Below are 12,305 nucleotides of genomic sequence, written 5' to 3'. Positions count from 1 at the left end.
ATGAATGGTGAGTACAAATTAATTAGGGCGGCTCCGCCCGTATTAATTCACCGGAATAATGGGTGTCATTGGATTGACAAACGAAATTAATCCAAGACCTAGGATGGAGTTGGCTTGTGAGCTACTTAGAGCAATTCATTAACAATTCCATAAATTGGGTGAGCATATGAATCGAGTTGATCTTAACTCAAGTTTATATATTAAAGAACCATGTTAACTACACATCAAATTTAGTAATTAAAATTAATTATTGATATAAAATATATATTAAAAATAAATTAAAAATATATATTTATTATTTATTTTTTTATATTTTTTATGTACTTACATTTTATTATATATATGAAGATAAAATATTTTTTATTTAATTTATATCTAAATCATAATTATTTTATCTATTTTATTATAGATTAAATAATTGATAGATGAAAATAAGACGAATTTAATTAGATTGATTGTTTATGATAAAAAGGTACAATATATATATATATAAGTTAGCTCGTGACTTTAATAATTAGACTCGGTTATTAATGAGTCCGGCCATAAATCGAACTCAATTTTTACAAACCGATCTTATACTTGAATTCGGCTCAACTCAATTCAAGACCAAATGTGCCATTATTTGATTAAATTAAAATCGTATTGCTTCATGAACACGTTTTCAAAGGCAGTGACAATATAATGAATATATTAATTAATTGGAAACACACAATCTTAACTCTTAACATACATCAAAGAGCAAGAGTTTTAAAACCTTCTTCGGTCGCACAAGAGAAACATAAAATACACTTAATCTCACTTTCAAGTGACTTGGATTGTTAATTGGAAAAACAGGGGCTATTATCCCTAGTTATGGAACGCAGGCTATTAAAAGAATATAGAAATAGATGTTAATCCATCCAAGAAATATAAACATAAAAAAAATAAATAAACAAATGGCGGAATAACAAGTATTATTTTCAAAGTCTCAAACATCAAGTTGAAGTAAGTCAATGTAAAAAATGTTGAAAAGTTGATATTTGAAACAAGATAATTCAGCCTCATTAAATTATTAAATATTATATTGAATTTAGAAATAACTTGAAAAGGCATACATAGACTTGGTCCCAAAAGTTGAATTCAACAAAATCCAATACCAACAGATATTTAAAAACTAGTAGTAGCTAGGCATAGCCGCATAACCGGTTCATTATTATTGTTCACAAAAGAGTTTGTTGTGATCTTAAATCAATAGATTCCATGATTCCATCCATGGAAGTTACTACTACTACTACTAGTATAGAGGGTATGTTCAGCACTTTGCCAGATGAAATTCTAGGCAGCATAGTTTCATTTCTGCCAAAAGAATCTGCACTTGAAACCAGTCTCATTTCCAAAAGATGGAGACAACTCTGGAACCAAGTTCTTCTTGCACATGGATCCTTACATGATATTACTGCCGTCCTTGCCAAATTCCTGGCCAATTTTGAGGAGCATGATCCATTGAAGCATCCGAGGAAGCTTCACTTTCAATATGTTCATCATCAAGAACAAGAAGAAGATAGTGTTATGTTGGCAACTATTGCAACCAACAGTAAACTCCTCCTTGATTTCTCTGTTTCTGATGATATTAATCACAAAGAACTCGAAGCGCGCTACGATCTTCAGCTTATAATGCCACAAAAACATGTTCCATCATCACCATCATCATCCACTTTCTTGGTGAAAACACTTCATTTGAAATCAGTGAGGGATTTGACAAGTGTGGTAGTTTCTTCTATTGTTTCAAATTTGGAGCACCTTGAGAACTTGGTAATCAGTGAGTGCAGTGGATTGAAGTCTTTGTTGATTGAGTCTGAATCCAAGCTTCACAAGTTGAGCATCTTAGATTGCCTGCACCTCAAGTATCTCCATCTAAGAACTTCTAAGCTTAAATCTTTCAGATACCGCGGTCTTCTTCCTCGGATTTGGCCAGAATCACACTTCAACTTGACTCATGCCAAGCTTGATTTCAGGCTAGGTCCAATTAGCAGTGACTTCAGGTCAGAAGATTTCGATGAATCGCTATTAACCATAAAGAATTCCAAAGTTCTTACCCTATGTCAATGGACTTTTGAGGTATTTTCTTAACTTCTTATCACATCTTGTTTTATGCATTTTGTTTTTGTTTGAACAGTGCTTATTATTAGATCGAATAAACAGTTGCATCTATTATATAAAATCAGGCATATGGTTCCTAAAAGTATTCAAATTCCTGAGAATCTTATATTATAAAATCATTCTTCTGACCACTCAATGTTAATCAAATAAAACCAACAACTCAATGTCCAAGATGGTTTTGTTGTAGGCACTGATATGGCCATCAATTTCTCCTTCAAGTTGTAACTTCATATTCTACAAATTAAAAGAGTTGTGTTGGATTGGAAGTCATAAGGATGAAAACAGCATCAATGCCTTAGTCTCTTTCTTGAAATTATGCCCTGCCTTGGAGCAACTTTCTTTTAAGGTAGGTTAATTAATTGACTAATTAATGAATCATTTCTTAATATTGCCTTTATTTTTTTTGGTAGTATCTCTCATAACTGTTTTGAATACAGATTGATCCTAAGAGCTATTCATATTGGGGTTCAAGAACAAAGTTCTCATGCTTTAAGCAAGCAACTAAGTACAAGGAACTGCAACATCTAAAGCTGATAAGGTTAATGGGATTTACAAATAGAGTGGAGGAAATATCAGTAGCAAAAACATTAGTTGGACTAGTAGCCATGAGTGGAAAGGTTCCAAAGATAGAAGCATCAGATGGGACTCACATAGAGTAAGGAGAATATAGACAAGTAAATTTTCTTAGCTTGAGATGGTCCATGGTTTTTGTAAAATTGAATTGAATACATGTGATAAGGCTGCAGTTTTGAGCCGTACAATTAAACAGCTTGTAGGTGGCACCACCATATTCCTGGACATCATATTTTTCCTGAAAGGAAGTTAATGCTTGGGACAACAATGCTTTTCACTCATTGAATTGTCTGTTCCAATGTTTTGTTGCTCCTATTGCCATTCACTATATTTGTAGTGATGTGATAACATGCATAGCTGTTCTTTTGAACAAAGCCAAATTACTTTTTGTAAAACTGACTTCCTGATCTTATATGTCTACCACTGGCTAAAAAAAACAGTAATAAACAGGTAAATTCTTAAAAAATGATGTGACGAAAATAAGTAATTGTCTGAAGAAATTTATTTATTTTTTGGTGTACTCTGAAGAATTTTTTTTGCGGTCAACTCATGAAGAAATTTATTTGATCTATGATAAAATGGGATAGAGAGTTGAAGGGCTGAGCCCAAGACCAAAAAGAAAAGTCTAGACAAAAATATTGACCAGTACTAGATTACTTTTTACACGCAATGGATAATTGGATATGTGCCTTTGCGTAAAATTAATAAATTATGTCACCAAAAAAAATTAATAAATTATAAATCTAAAATAAAAAAATGATATACACTCCATCAATGATCTAATAATCTGGTTGACAAGACCAATAAATAAATAAATAAGTAAAGGACAACTACCAGTTTCAACTTCCACGGGTATCCTGAACTACCTACTAGTGAATCTCATAATAAGGTAGCTGAGATACCAAATCTCATATCTGAGAATATATAAAATTAAAATTTCATAAGGTTTCCAACATTTCCATGGTTTTCTTGTTTTGGACGGAACATTTCCAGAGGGTTACAAGATGTGCTGTTGCACAAGAATATAGCAGTAAAGAGAAATCAATGTAAAATTTGATTAAAAGAGAAGAAAATTGGTGTATTAATTCTGAATGTAGATATACGTCTCAATTCCCTGCCTTTGAGTTCAGGGAGAATAAACTCCACCCGTAACAGACTTAATCCTTTTTTTCTGCCTCCCACTATACCTCACCTCCCACTATATTCTCCTGGTGTTCTAACTAACTCTCCATCCCTTCTATTGTGCACCCACACTCACTTTCCCATTTGATAGTCCTTGGCCCAATATGGGGCCTTTCTCACCCTCCTGATTCTAATTGGACTTGCTGCTTCTCGTCCCTCTTCGGCAGGTACATCAACTGGGTTTTCACTTGGGCCCTCCATTGAGTTGGTTTGCTGACCCGAATCAGAGTTCATGTTCGCATCATGTGCTCTTTATCGTATTGGGTGTCTCTTTTTGCTTAATTTTCCAACGGCCCAAAAAAAATATCTCCTCGTCCTTAGCAATTTTTGTTTACAAATAAAGCCCAAACCAAATAAGAAAAAATATGAAGCCCAAAATTAGACGGCGTCGTTTGGGTTAAATTAAACATCGTCTTCCCCAAAACAAGGGAGAAAACCTGGAAAGAGAAGAGAAGAAACCCTTTGTTTCGCGGCGTGAGCGTTGCAAAGGTTGAAGCTTTTCATCTGAGAGAAGAGAAGAGAAGATGGTTCTATCGAACAAGAAGCTGAAGCAGAAGCTTAGAGCTGCATTGGTCAAACAGCAAAGCAACTCTGATGTAGTTGGTGTTGATGCCCCTTCTTCTTCTTCTCCTTCTTCTCATTCTCTCAAAACTCTTCTTGACTCTTCTGCCCACAAGCCCGTATTATCCAAGAGAGAGAAACGCCGAAAGCTTCGATCTTTGGAACACCCTCCAGCTGAGGCTTCTCCACAAGCTGCCCATGAAGTTGAAGGAAGCAACAAGGAAAATGGCTCAGAGGGTTTGGGCAGTAAGAAGAAGAATAAGAAGAGGAAGGTAAAGGAGGATGCTGATGTTGCAACTGAAGCTCCCAATGATGCTGAGAAATCGACGAACAAGAAGGAGAAGAAGAAGAAGAAGAAGAAGCAGAAGAAGAAAAAGAAGACCCAAACGGTGGAGCAAAACAATTCCAATCATGAAGGGGAAGTGCCACAAGCTACAGTGTTGAATGAGAGTAGTAATAATACTAATGCTAATAGCAGGTAACATAGCTTTTAATACTTTTATTGTAGAAGGCTAGTTGATAACAATGCAATGGTTGGATTTGTTTTCAGTAATATTGTTGTAGGAGTGTGATATGTGCTGCAACAATTTTGCCTTATTTATTTATTTATTTATTTTTGACTCTTTGTCTGTTGGGTGATATTTTCAGTCAAGATGGTTGTGATGATCCTACAAAGGTTTATGTGGGAGGAATTCCCTATTACTCAACCGAGGATGATATTCGAAGTTATTTTGAGAGTTGTGGCACCATAACTGAAGTTGATTGCATGTGTTTTCCTGAGAGTGGCAAGTTTAGAGGGATTGCCATTATTAGTTTTAAGGTCAGTACTAATCACTTAAGCACTCTCCATTTCATTGTGTTTCAAGTTTAATCAAGGATTTTTTTTTGAGCTTCCTTGTATAGTAAGGTTAATTGCAACGGCACTTTACTGATTTTAAGATGCCTATGGCATCCATTTTATCAGAAAGCTAAAGTAGGAGTGCATATTAATTCTCATTCAATCTGTAGATTTGTCATTTAGAAGTTTATAATCACTTAACTAACAAACAATTTCAAGAGTTGATCATAACTTGCTATGATTTCTATGCTATTATTCTTGCAGACAGAAGCAGCAGCAAAACGTGCATTGGCTCTTGATGGAGCTGACATGTTAGTAACTGCCAGTTTTTCTCTTCTAGAAGGATGATTTTACCACTCTTGTCCTTCTCATGTAATGCTCATAAGACTTTTCTTGTCTAACAGGGGAGGACTCTTTCTTAAAATCCAGCCATACAAAGCAACTCGAGTCAATAAAGTATCAGATTTTGCTCCAAAGATCATGGAAGGATACAATAGAATATATGTTGGGAATTTGTCATGGGATATAACCGAGGAAGAACTCAGAAAATTCTTCTCGAATTGCAACATAGCTTCGCTGCGATTTGGTATGGACAAGGATACTGGAGAATTTCGAGGGTATGCACATGTGGATTTCAGTGATAGTCAGTCACTAAAAACAGCTCTTACAATGGACCAAAAGCTTTTGTCCGGGAGACCTGTCAGGATAAGTTGCGCAGTCCCTTTGAAGAAGAAACCAACAATGCATACAACCTCTGCGACTACAACTACAACTACAACTACAAGTAATGGGGCTGATGGCGAGAAATCAACTTCCACTGTTTCCGCTGTAAGTGGCAAGATAAAGAGGAGGACGTGCTATGAGTGTGGCGAAAAAGGACATCTTTCATCAGACTGCCCAAAGAAACAAACTATGGATCCAGCTTCAACCTGAAGGATGCTGTAAACCCGACATGTAGTTCTTCTTTACTTGTTTCTTCTAGTGAACAGTTTGGTTGCTTTTGTTGTTCTTTATAATTTTTTTATTTTTAATCTAAAAGAAATATAGGGCAGCTCTATAATTAAACATGTTAGCAGTTTCCTCCATTGGGCATCAATTTTTTTCCTCTAAAATGAGAAAGCTCTTTGTCTTTCATATGAACAGCCAAAAGAAAGTGAAAAATAGCAAAGAAGTTGCGAAATCATTAGTGAAGAATGTCCTTTGATGTGGTAGCAGATAGTAGTAGACTAGTAATAATAGTGGTATGTGATTTTCTTAAGAATCAAGCATTTATGCAAGTCTTTGTGTTTGTTATACCTTCACTTGGTGGTATTCGGTAACCAGTCATGAGTAATTTCTTAACTTGAAAAGAAAATCCTCACAATAACAGTCATGGCAACTGCTGGGATGCCAAAGCCTCATCACAGATTTACAGTATGTTCGTTTCATGGTTGTGCCTTGGACCCAAATCCCACTACTGTTCTTTTTATGGATTCCTCCTTATAGCACCCCTGCCAATTTTTTCCCTTCCCGTCATGATTGGATAGCAAGAAGATAGACGAAGCTTAATTATTATATCAATGTACAATTTCCTGATATTACGTGTTGGTATTACCTTTCATGATGCTTTTCTAAAGTGCTTGTGTTTGTAAGCTTATTAAAGCAAAATTTGATATCACCCTTCAATGTTTCTACTTTCTTTCTTAAATTAGACACTGCCATTTTCTTTACTTTTGATTGGTTCATGAAATAGGAACAATAAATTTTCTCTACCATCATTACGGTAGCAGATTACTGATGTCTTAACAAATCTCTGATAACGACAAATGCTTCAATAAGAGAGCTTGGTACTAAATTCCTTAAGCTACATGCTTCGCCTTTATATTTCTCCACAATAATAATAAAGTAAAAACGGTTAAATAATTTGCCAGGTTTAACTAAATTATAATTCAACAAATTTTAATTATTAATTTCACATAAAAATAATTATATATGAATTTTTACTTAATAATAATGCTTAAATGAATTTTTTGTTTATCAACAAATTATAACTTAAATGACATAATCTCTTTATACTCACTTAGAAGTTCCGATATCATTTTTTGCTTTATCTATATGGCCCGTTGAAGAATACTAGATAGGGCATGCCATGAGTGTGAGGAAAAACACCGTAGCTTCAAGTACAAGTTAAATTTCGGTTTGGTAAAATGTTTATTTTTTAAAAATAAGGTTATAAAAACTAACTTTTAAAATACAGCTTTCTAAAAATTATATATATATTTGATAAATTAAATTAAAAATAATTTTTAATAAATTTAAACAACAATAATTATATTTAGTAAAATAATTTTTAAAATTTAAAATTAATTTACCAAATACAAAATAAAAAACTTAAAACACATTTTCAAAAAAATTTACCAAACCAAATTTATATCTTTCATAAGATTCGCGCTAGTTAACATATTCACACAAGTTTTTGTATATATATGGTATAAAAGATAAAATTTTTGGTTTTTTCATTTCTTATCTATCGCATTTAGTATAAAGTTGATATATATAACTTTTTTATCTTTATTTTTTGTCCTTTTTTTTCCTTCTAATACTTTCTTCTTGAAGGTACAAGAATTCTTTGATGTTATCTATGAAAACAAATAGGAAGAAACCAAATGTAGAAAAAATCACGGTTGATGTAGTCAAGTAGTAGTTGTTGGGAGGGATTTGTTGAGGAATGTGAAAGAACAGCCACCCTGTCTTCAAGCAAGAATATTAAAAAGTAATCACAGAGATACACACACAATTTTAGTTTGTGATTAATCATTATCATCTAATACTCTGTGTCTTGTGATATGTATTTTGTTATCTCAATAAAGAGTAAACATATAAGGTAGGTATGTTGGTCAATAGTGAGTACTAGTTTCCGCAGAATATGGTAATTGATTGGTTCCCTCCCTGATTGCAATTGTGAAGGTTTCACGGGAATAATTTTGACTTTCTATGAGCAACGGCAACCTAATGAGAATTTTGTCCTCACTTTCACTTTGGTCGTCCGTGACCCAAGATTGGGACTCAGAGGGATATTTGCTATGTTTGTTACTTAGTATCAAGGCATAATATATATACATAATGCAGGAATTTGCTTATAAATCAATAATAATAGTATAATACATTACATTACATTACCCTGTGCTTGCTTTCTGATGCTAGAAAGAGTGGAAATGGTGGTTGAAGGCGAAGCAAGGATGAGAGCCGCAGTAGTAGTATACTATCTCTCCCGAAATGGCCAGCTGGAGCATCCACATCTCATGGAGGTTCCATTCTCTTCTTCTACACTCTTGTCTCTCAAAGGTACTAACTAACAACAAATTAAACAAAATCATTTAGCTAACCATGATAAATTAAAACGCATGCATTTCATAATTATTAGTTGTGACGTGATCATCAGATGTGCTAAACAGATTGACTTATCTTCGTGGAGAAGGAATGCGCAACATGTATTCTTGGTCTTCAAAAAGGTACTACTTAATTTCTTCCTAGAAAGCTAACAAAATTGCATCCAAAGTAACTGTAGTTAACATGTGCAGGAGTTACAGAAACGGATTTGTGTGGCAAGATTTGACAGAGAACGATTTCATTTACCCGACTAACGGTCACGATGAGTATGTTCTCAAAGGAACGCTACTCATTCAACCTTCTCACACTCTCACCTCCTTTGACGACACGTTAAGCTCCGATGCCGATCATGCAGACTCGTCGTCTTCATCCACCACCGCCGTCAAGGTTTACACGGCAAACGCATGCACCAATGCTGCTAACGCTTCCACTCAGACCGACAACAAGAACCAACTTGATACGGTGAGTGATAATAATGACGGAATTTCAATTTCAACTTCTTGTTCTGGATCTGGATCTGGTGATATAAGAAACCAGAAGACGGAGATTGATCGGCCTAGTGGGAGGATCAAGGCTTCTGCTTCTGCACTTGTCATGCATTTCATCAGGTGTCGATCTTCTTCAATGGATTATGCCAATTAAGGCCCAAATCACACACCTTCTCAAGGCCCAACTCATACTCTTATGTTAAGCCCAATTACGAATGTAACGTAACCGTCTGTGATGTGATGCCCTCTAAGGTGTGTTTATTCAATTATTACATCACCAAAGCCAAAACCTTATATTATACAACGCCACCTTCACATTCACGAATCATTCAATCTCAACCTCTTATTCTGCTTCTATTCTATTCGTAGCTTTACTATAACTACTAAAAATCGATCGTTTTATATTAGGAGAACTTATCTTGATAGAGTCTAGAAAAGAAACGAAAATTCAATACTTGGCCATAAAAATAATTTTATATTATTAGTCAATTACACATATAAATTTGTAGTGTAACACACAGAAAACAAAGTTTCTCCTTTGGGAGTAGACTTTCCTTTTTGAAAAAAAGAAAAAAAGAAAGAATAAATAAAGTGGTTCAAATAAGATTAATCATTTAATTGTAAGACCAGAAAAGAGGAAATGCTGAATTGTTCTTGTCCCTAAACCATAATGTGGAGTGGTTTGACTTACCTTCCACGTTTTTATTTTTGTTTTTATTTTTATTGAGCACTAAATAATAACACCCTATTTTTTCTTGATTATGAATTTATGATTCCCTTCTTCACCACCATTACATTATTATTATTCCGCGTCGCTCACGTATTATTTTCATTCTTTCTTTTCACCCTCTGCATAGCTTCATTCATCAGATAATTTTTTTTTCCCTTCTTGATCAATGACCTCTTCTTCTCCTTGACTTGTCTTTTCTCAGTAACACCCGTTTGATTCTCTTCTCCTTTCTTTCCATTATTGTTGTTGGGTTGTTACTATTGGAACTGCTTTGTGTTTTGAATAATGGGTTCCATAAGAGGAATCAAGAAGAGGAAGAAGGCTGACAACAACAACAACGATGCCCCATTCCACTCCCAACTTCAACGCCCCTCCGATTGGTGGCACCTCTTCTCCCGCAGAATTTCAGGTCCCTATCTATCTCTTCTTCCTCCTTTTCAACCACCAATCTTCTTTAATTCTCTTAAACTACTCTCTCGTTATTATTCTATACTATCACGCTAATTTTAGCTTTACTTTACTTATTCATATCGTATCCTAAACATGTTACTACTATTACTATTGCCGATAAAATGTAACCTTAAATTGTATTGTTCTTCAATAACTAAATAATACAAGCTCCTATTTTTTTTTTATGTTACCACTTCCACTATTTCAGATTCTGTTTCTCCGAAATTTGAACTACATTGGTGGGATCCCAGTTGCCATCAGCATTATTGTTCTTCTTCTCCTTAGTTGTTATAAATAATTTGCAGTTATTTGCCATGTTCGCGGTGATTTTGCTAGGTGTCTCTTTTCTCCAATTATGCATACAATACAGGTTATGGGATTTCAAAGTTATACTTAAATTTAACAGCTTTTGACCAGAGTCATACATTCTAGATACTAGCTACTTACTTAAACTACTAGCTTATTTAATTGATTATAGAAGATAATTTAAAAAAAAAGTATATAGGTTATAGAGAAGCTGCTTGGTTGGATATGAAAATATGCTTTTCATATCCTAAACCCCTTGGAGAAAATCAAAATCCTTCTACCTATAAGGGATAAATGGGAATGTAGAATGATGTCATTATGATTAAAATGTACTATTACTAATTTAAAAAAAAAAAAAAAACTTCTGAATATGGTTAACAGCACAAGATGTTTTGGAAGAAGAGTTAAATCTTAAATGCAAAGGGATGAACCCTTTTTCAGGTTATCACCTTCATTCACTACTATCCTGATCCTCTTAACCAAAATTCTGTCACAGAAAACTGAGGAGCTATTAATTGCTTGCACATATACTCTGATATTTATGGTTTCAACCCTGACTCACTTATTATCTTTTAGAGAAACTGATGTTAACCGTCTGTTTATAAAGAACATGAAAATTTGCTTCAATTTGGTTATCCTTGTGTTTATATATAGTAAAATCAAATCTGCTAGTGCTTCTTCTGGCTTGTGGACTATCTCTTGCTTGTGTTGAAAAGCTGCTGCACAGTGCTAAACTTTCTTAGTCATTTAATGTAATATTATTTTAGTTGCGAAAACTGATTGTTATGCTTATGCTTCAACCTTTCTAATTTTAGGACCTTTATCACAATTTAAGGATTTAGACAAATTTGAATCTGTTTTCAAGATCTCAAGAAAGACATTCAATTATATATGTTCTCTTGTGGAAGAAGATATGCTGGCTAGATCATCAAATTGCACTGATTTAAACGGCATACATTTGTCTTTGAATGACCAAGTAGCCATTGCTCTTAGGAGGCTTAGTTCTGGTGAGTCATTGCAAGCCGTTGGCGACTCGTTTGGGCTGAACCAGTCAACTGTTTCCCAGGTAACTTGGCGGTTTGTGGAAGCAATGGAAGAGAGAGGGCTACACCATCTTAGTTGGCCGTCAACTGAAGTCGAAATGGAAGAGATAAAGGCTCGATTTGAGAGCATACGAGGCCTTTCCAATTGTTGCGGCGCAGTTGACACCACACACATACTGATGACTTTGCCTGCCACAGATTCTGTGACCAATGTGTGGGTTGATCATGAGAAGAACTGTAGCATGATCTTGCAAGCCATTGTGGATCCGAATTTGAGATTTCGTGACATAGTTACCGGTTGGCCTGGTAGTCTGAGTGATGATCATGTGCTTCGAAGCTCTGCTTTCTTCAAACTTGCTGAAGAAGGAAAGAGGTTGAATGGAAAAAAGAAAATGCTCGAAGGAACAATGCTAAGGGAATACATAATTGGAGATACAGGATTTCCCCTTTTGCCATGGCTTCTTACACCTTACAAAGGCAAAGGCCTGTCGGATGTTCAGGTTGAGTTTAACAGACGGGTCGTCGCAACTCAAATGATAGCGAAAAGGGCATTGGCTAGGCTGAAGGAGATGTGGAAGATAATCCAAGGTGTGATGTGGAAGCCTGATAAGCACAAGTTACCAAGA

General features: G+C 34.8%; 4 protein-coding genes across 4 annotated transcripts; all 4 read left to right on the top strand.

Moving 5' to 3' along the window:
* Positions 1 to 1,262: 1,262 nt before the first annotated feature.
* Positions 1,263 to 3,107, top strand: LOC107467721 (F-box protein At2g39490; the record flags this gene model as incomplete). Its single annotated transcript, XM_016086890.3, is given in 3 exon segments — positions 1,263 to 2,097; positions 2,327 to 2,485; positions 2,577 to 3,107. Coding segments are annotated over 3 exon segments (1,216 nt in total), but the record flags the coding sequence as incomplete, so codon positions are not given.
* A 1,216-nt stretch (positions 3,108 to 4,323) lies between these two features.
* LOC107467708 (phragmoplastin interacting protein 1) lies at positions 4,324 to 6,939 on the top strand. Its single transcript, XM_016086875.3, has 4 exons — positions 4,324 to 4,933; positions 5,104 to 5,275; positions 5,558 to 5,604; positions 5,698 to 6,939. Exons 1-4 carry the CDS (start codon positions 4,419 to 4,421, stop codon positions 6,224 to 6,226), a joined length of 1,263 nt encoding a protein of 420 aa, XP_015942361.1. The 5' UTR covers positions 4,324 to 4,418; the 3' UTR covers positions 6,227 to 6,939.
* A 1,475-nt stretch (positions 6,940 to 8,414) lies between these two features.
* Positions 8,415 to 9,505, top strand: LOC107467706 (protein SOSEKI 4-like). The gene is made up of 3 exons (XM_016086873.3): positions 8,415 to 8,617; positions 8,715 to 8,784; positions 8,854 to 9,505. The coding sequence occupies exons 1-3, from the start codon at positions 8,470 to 8,472 to the stop codon at positions 9,302 to 9,304; spliced, it is 669 nt and encodes a 222-aa protein (XP_015942359.1). The 5' UTR covers positions 8,415 to 8,469; the 3' UTR covers positions 9,305 to 9,505.
* A 100-nt stretch (positions 9,506 to 9,605) lies between these two features.
* On the top strand, positions 9,606 to 12,302 carry LOC107467705 (protein ALP1-like; the record flags this gene model as incomplete). The annotated part of the gene is made up of 2 exons (XM_016086871.3): positions 9,606 to 10,289; positions 11,452 to 12,302. Coding segments are annotated over exons 1-2 (975 nt in total), but the record flags the coding sequence as incomplete, so codon positions are not given.
* Positions 12,303 to 12,305: the final 3 nt, after the last annotated feature.

This window comes from Arachis duranensis, chromosome 9 (assembly GCF_000817695.3).
Source record: "Arachis duranensis cultivar V14167 chromosome 9, aradu.V14167.gnm2.J7QH, whole genome shotgun sequence".
Lineage (NCBI taxonomy): Eukaryota > Viridiplantae > Streptophyta > Magnoliopsida > Fabales > Fabaceae > Arachis > Arachis duranensis.
Note: the sequence above shows the minus strand (reverse complement) of the source record. Positions and strands in the feature narration are given on the sequence as shown.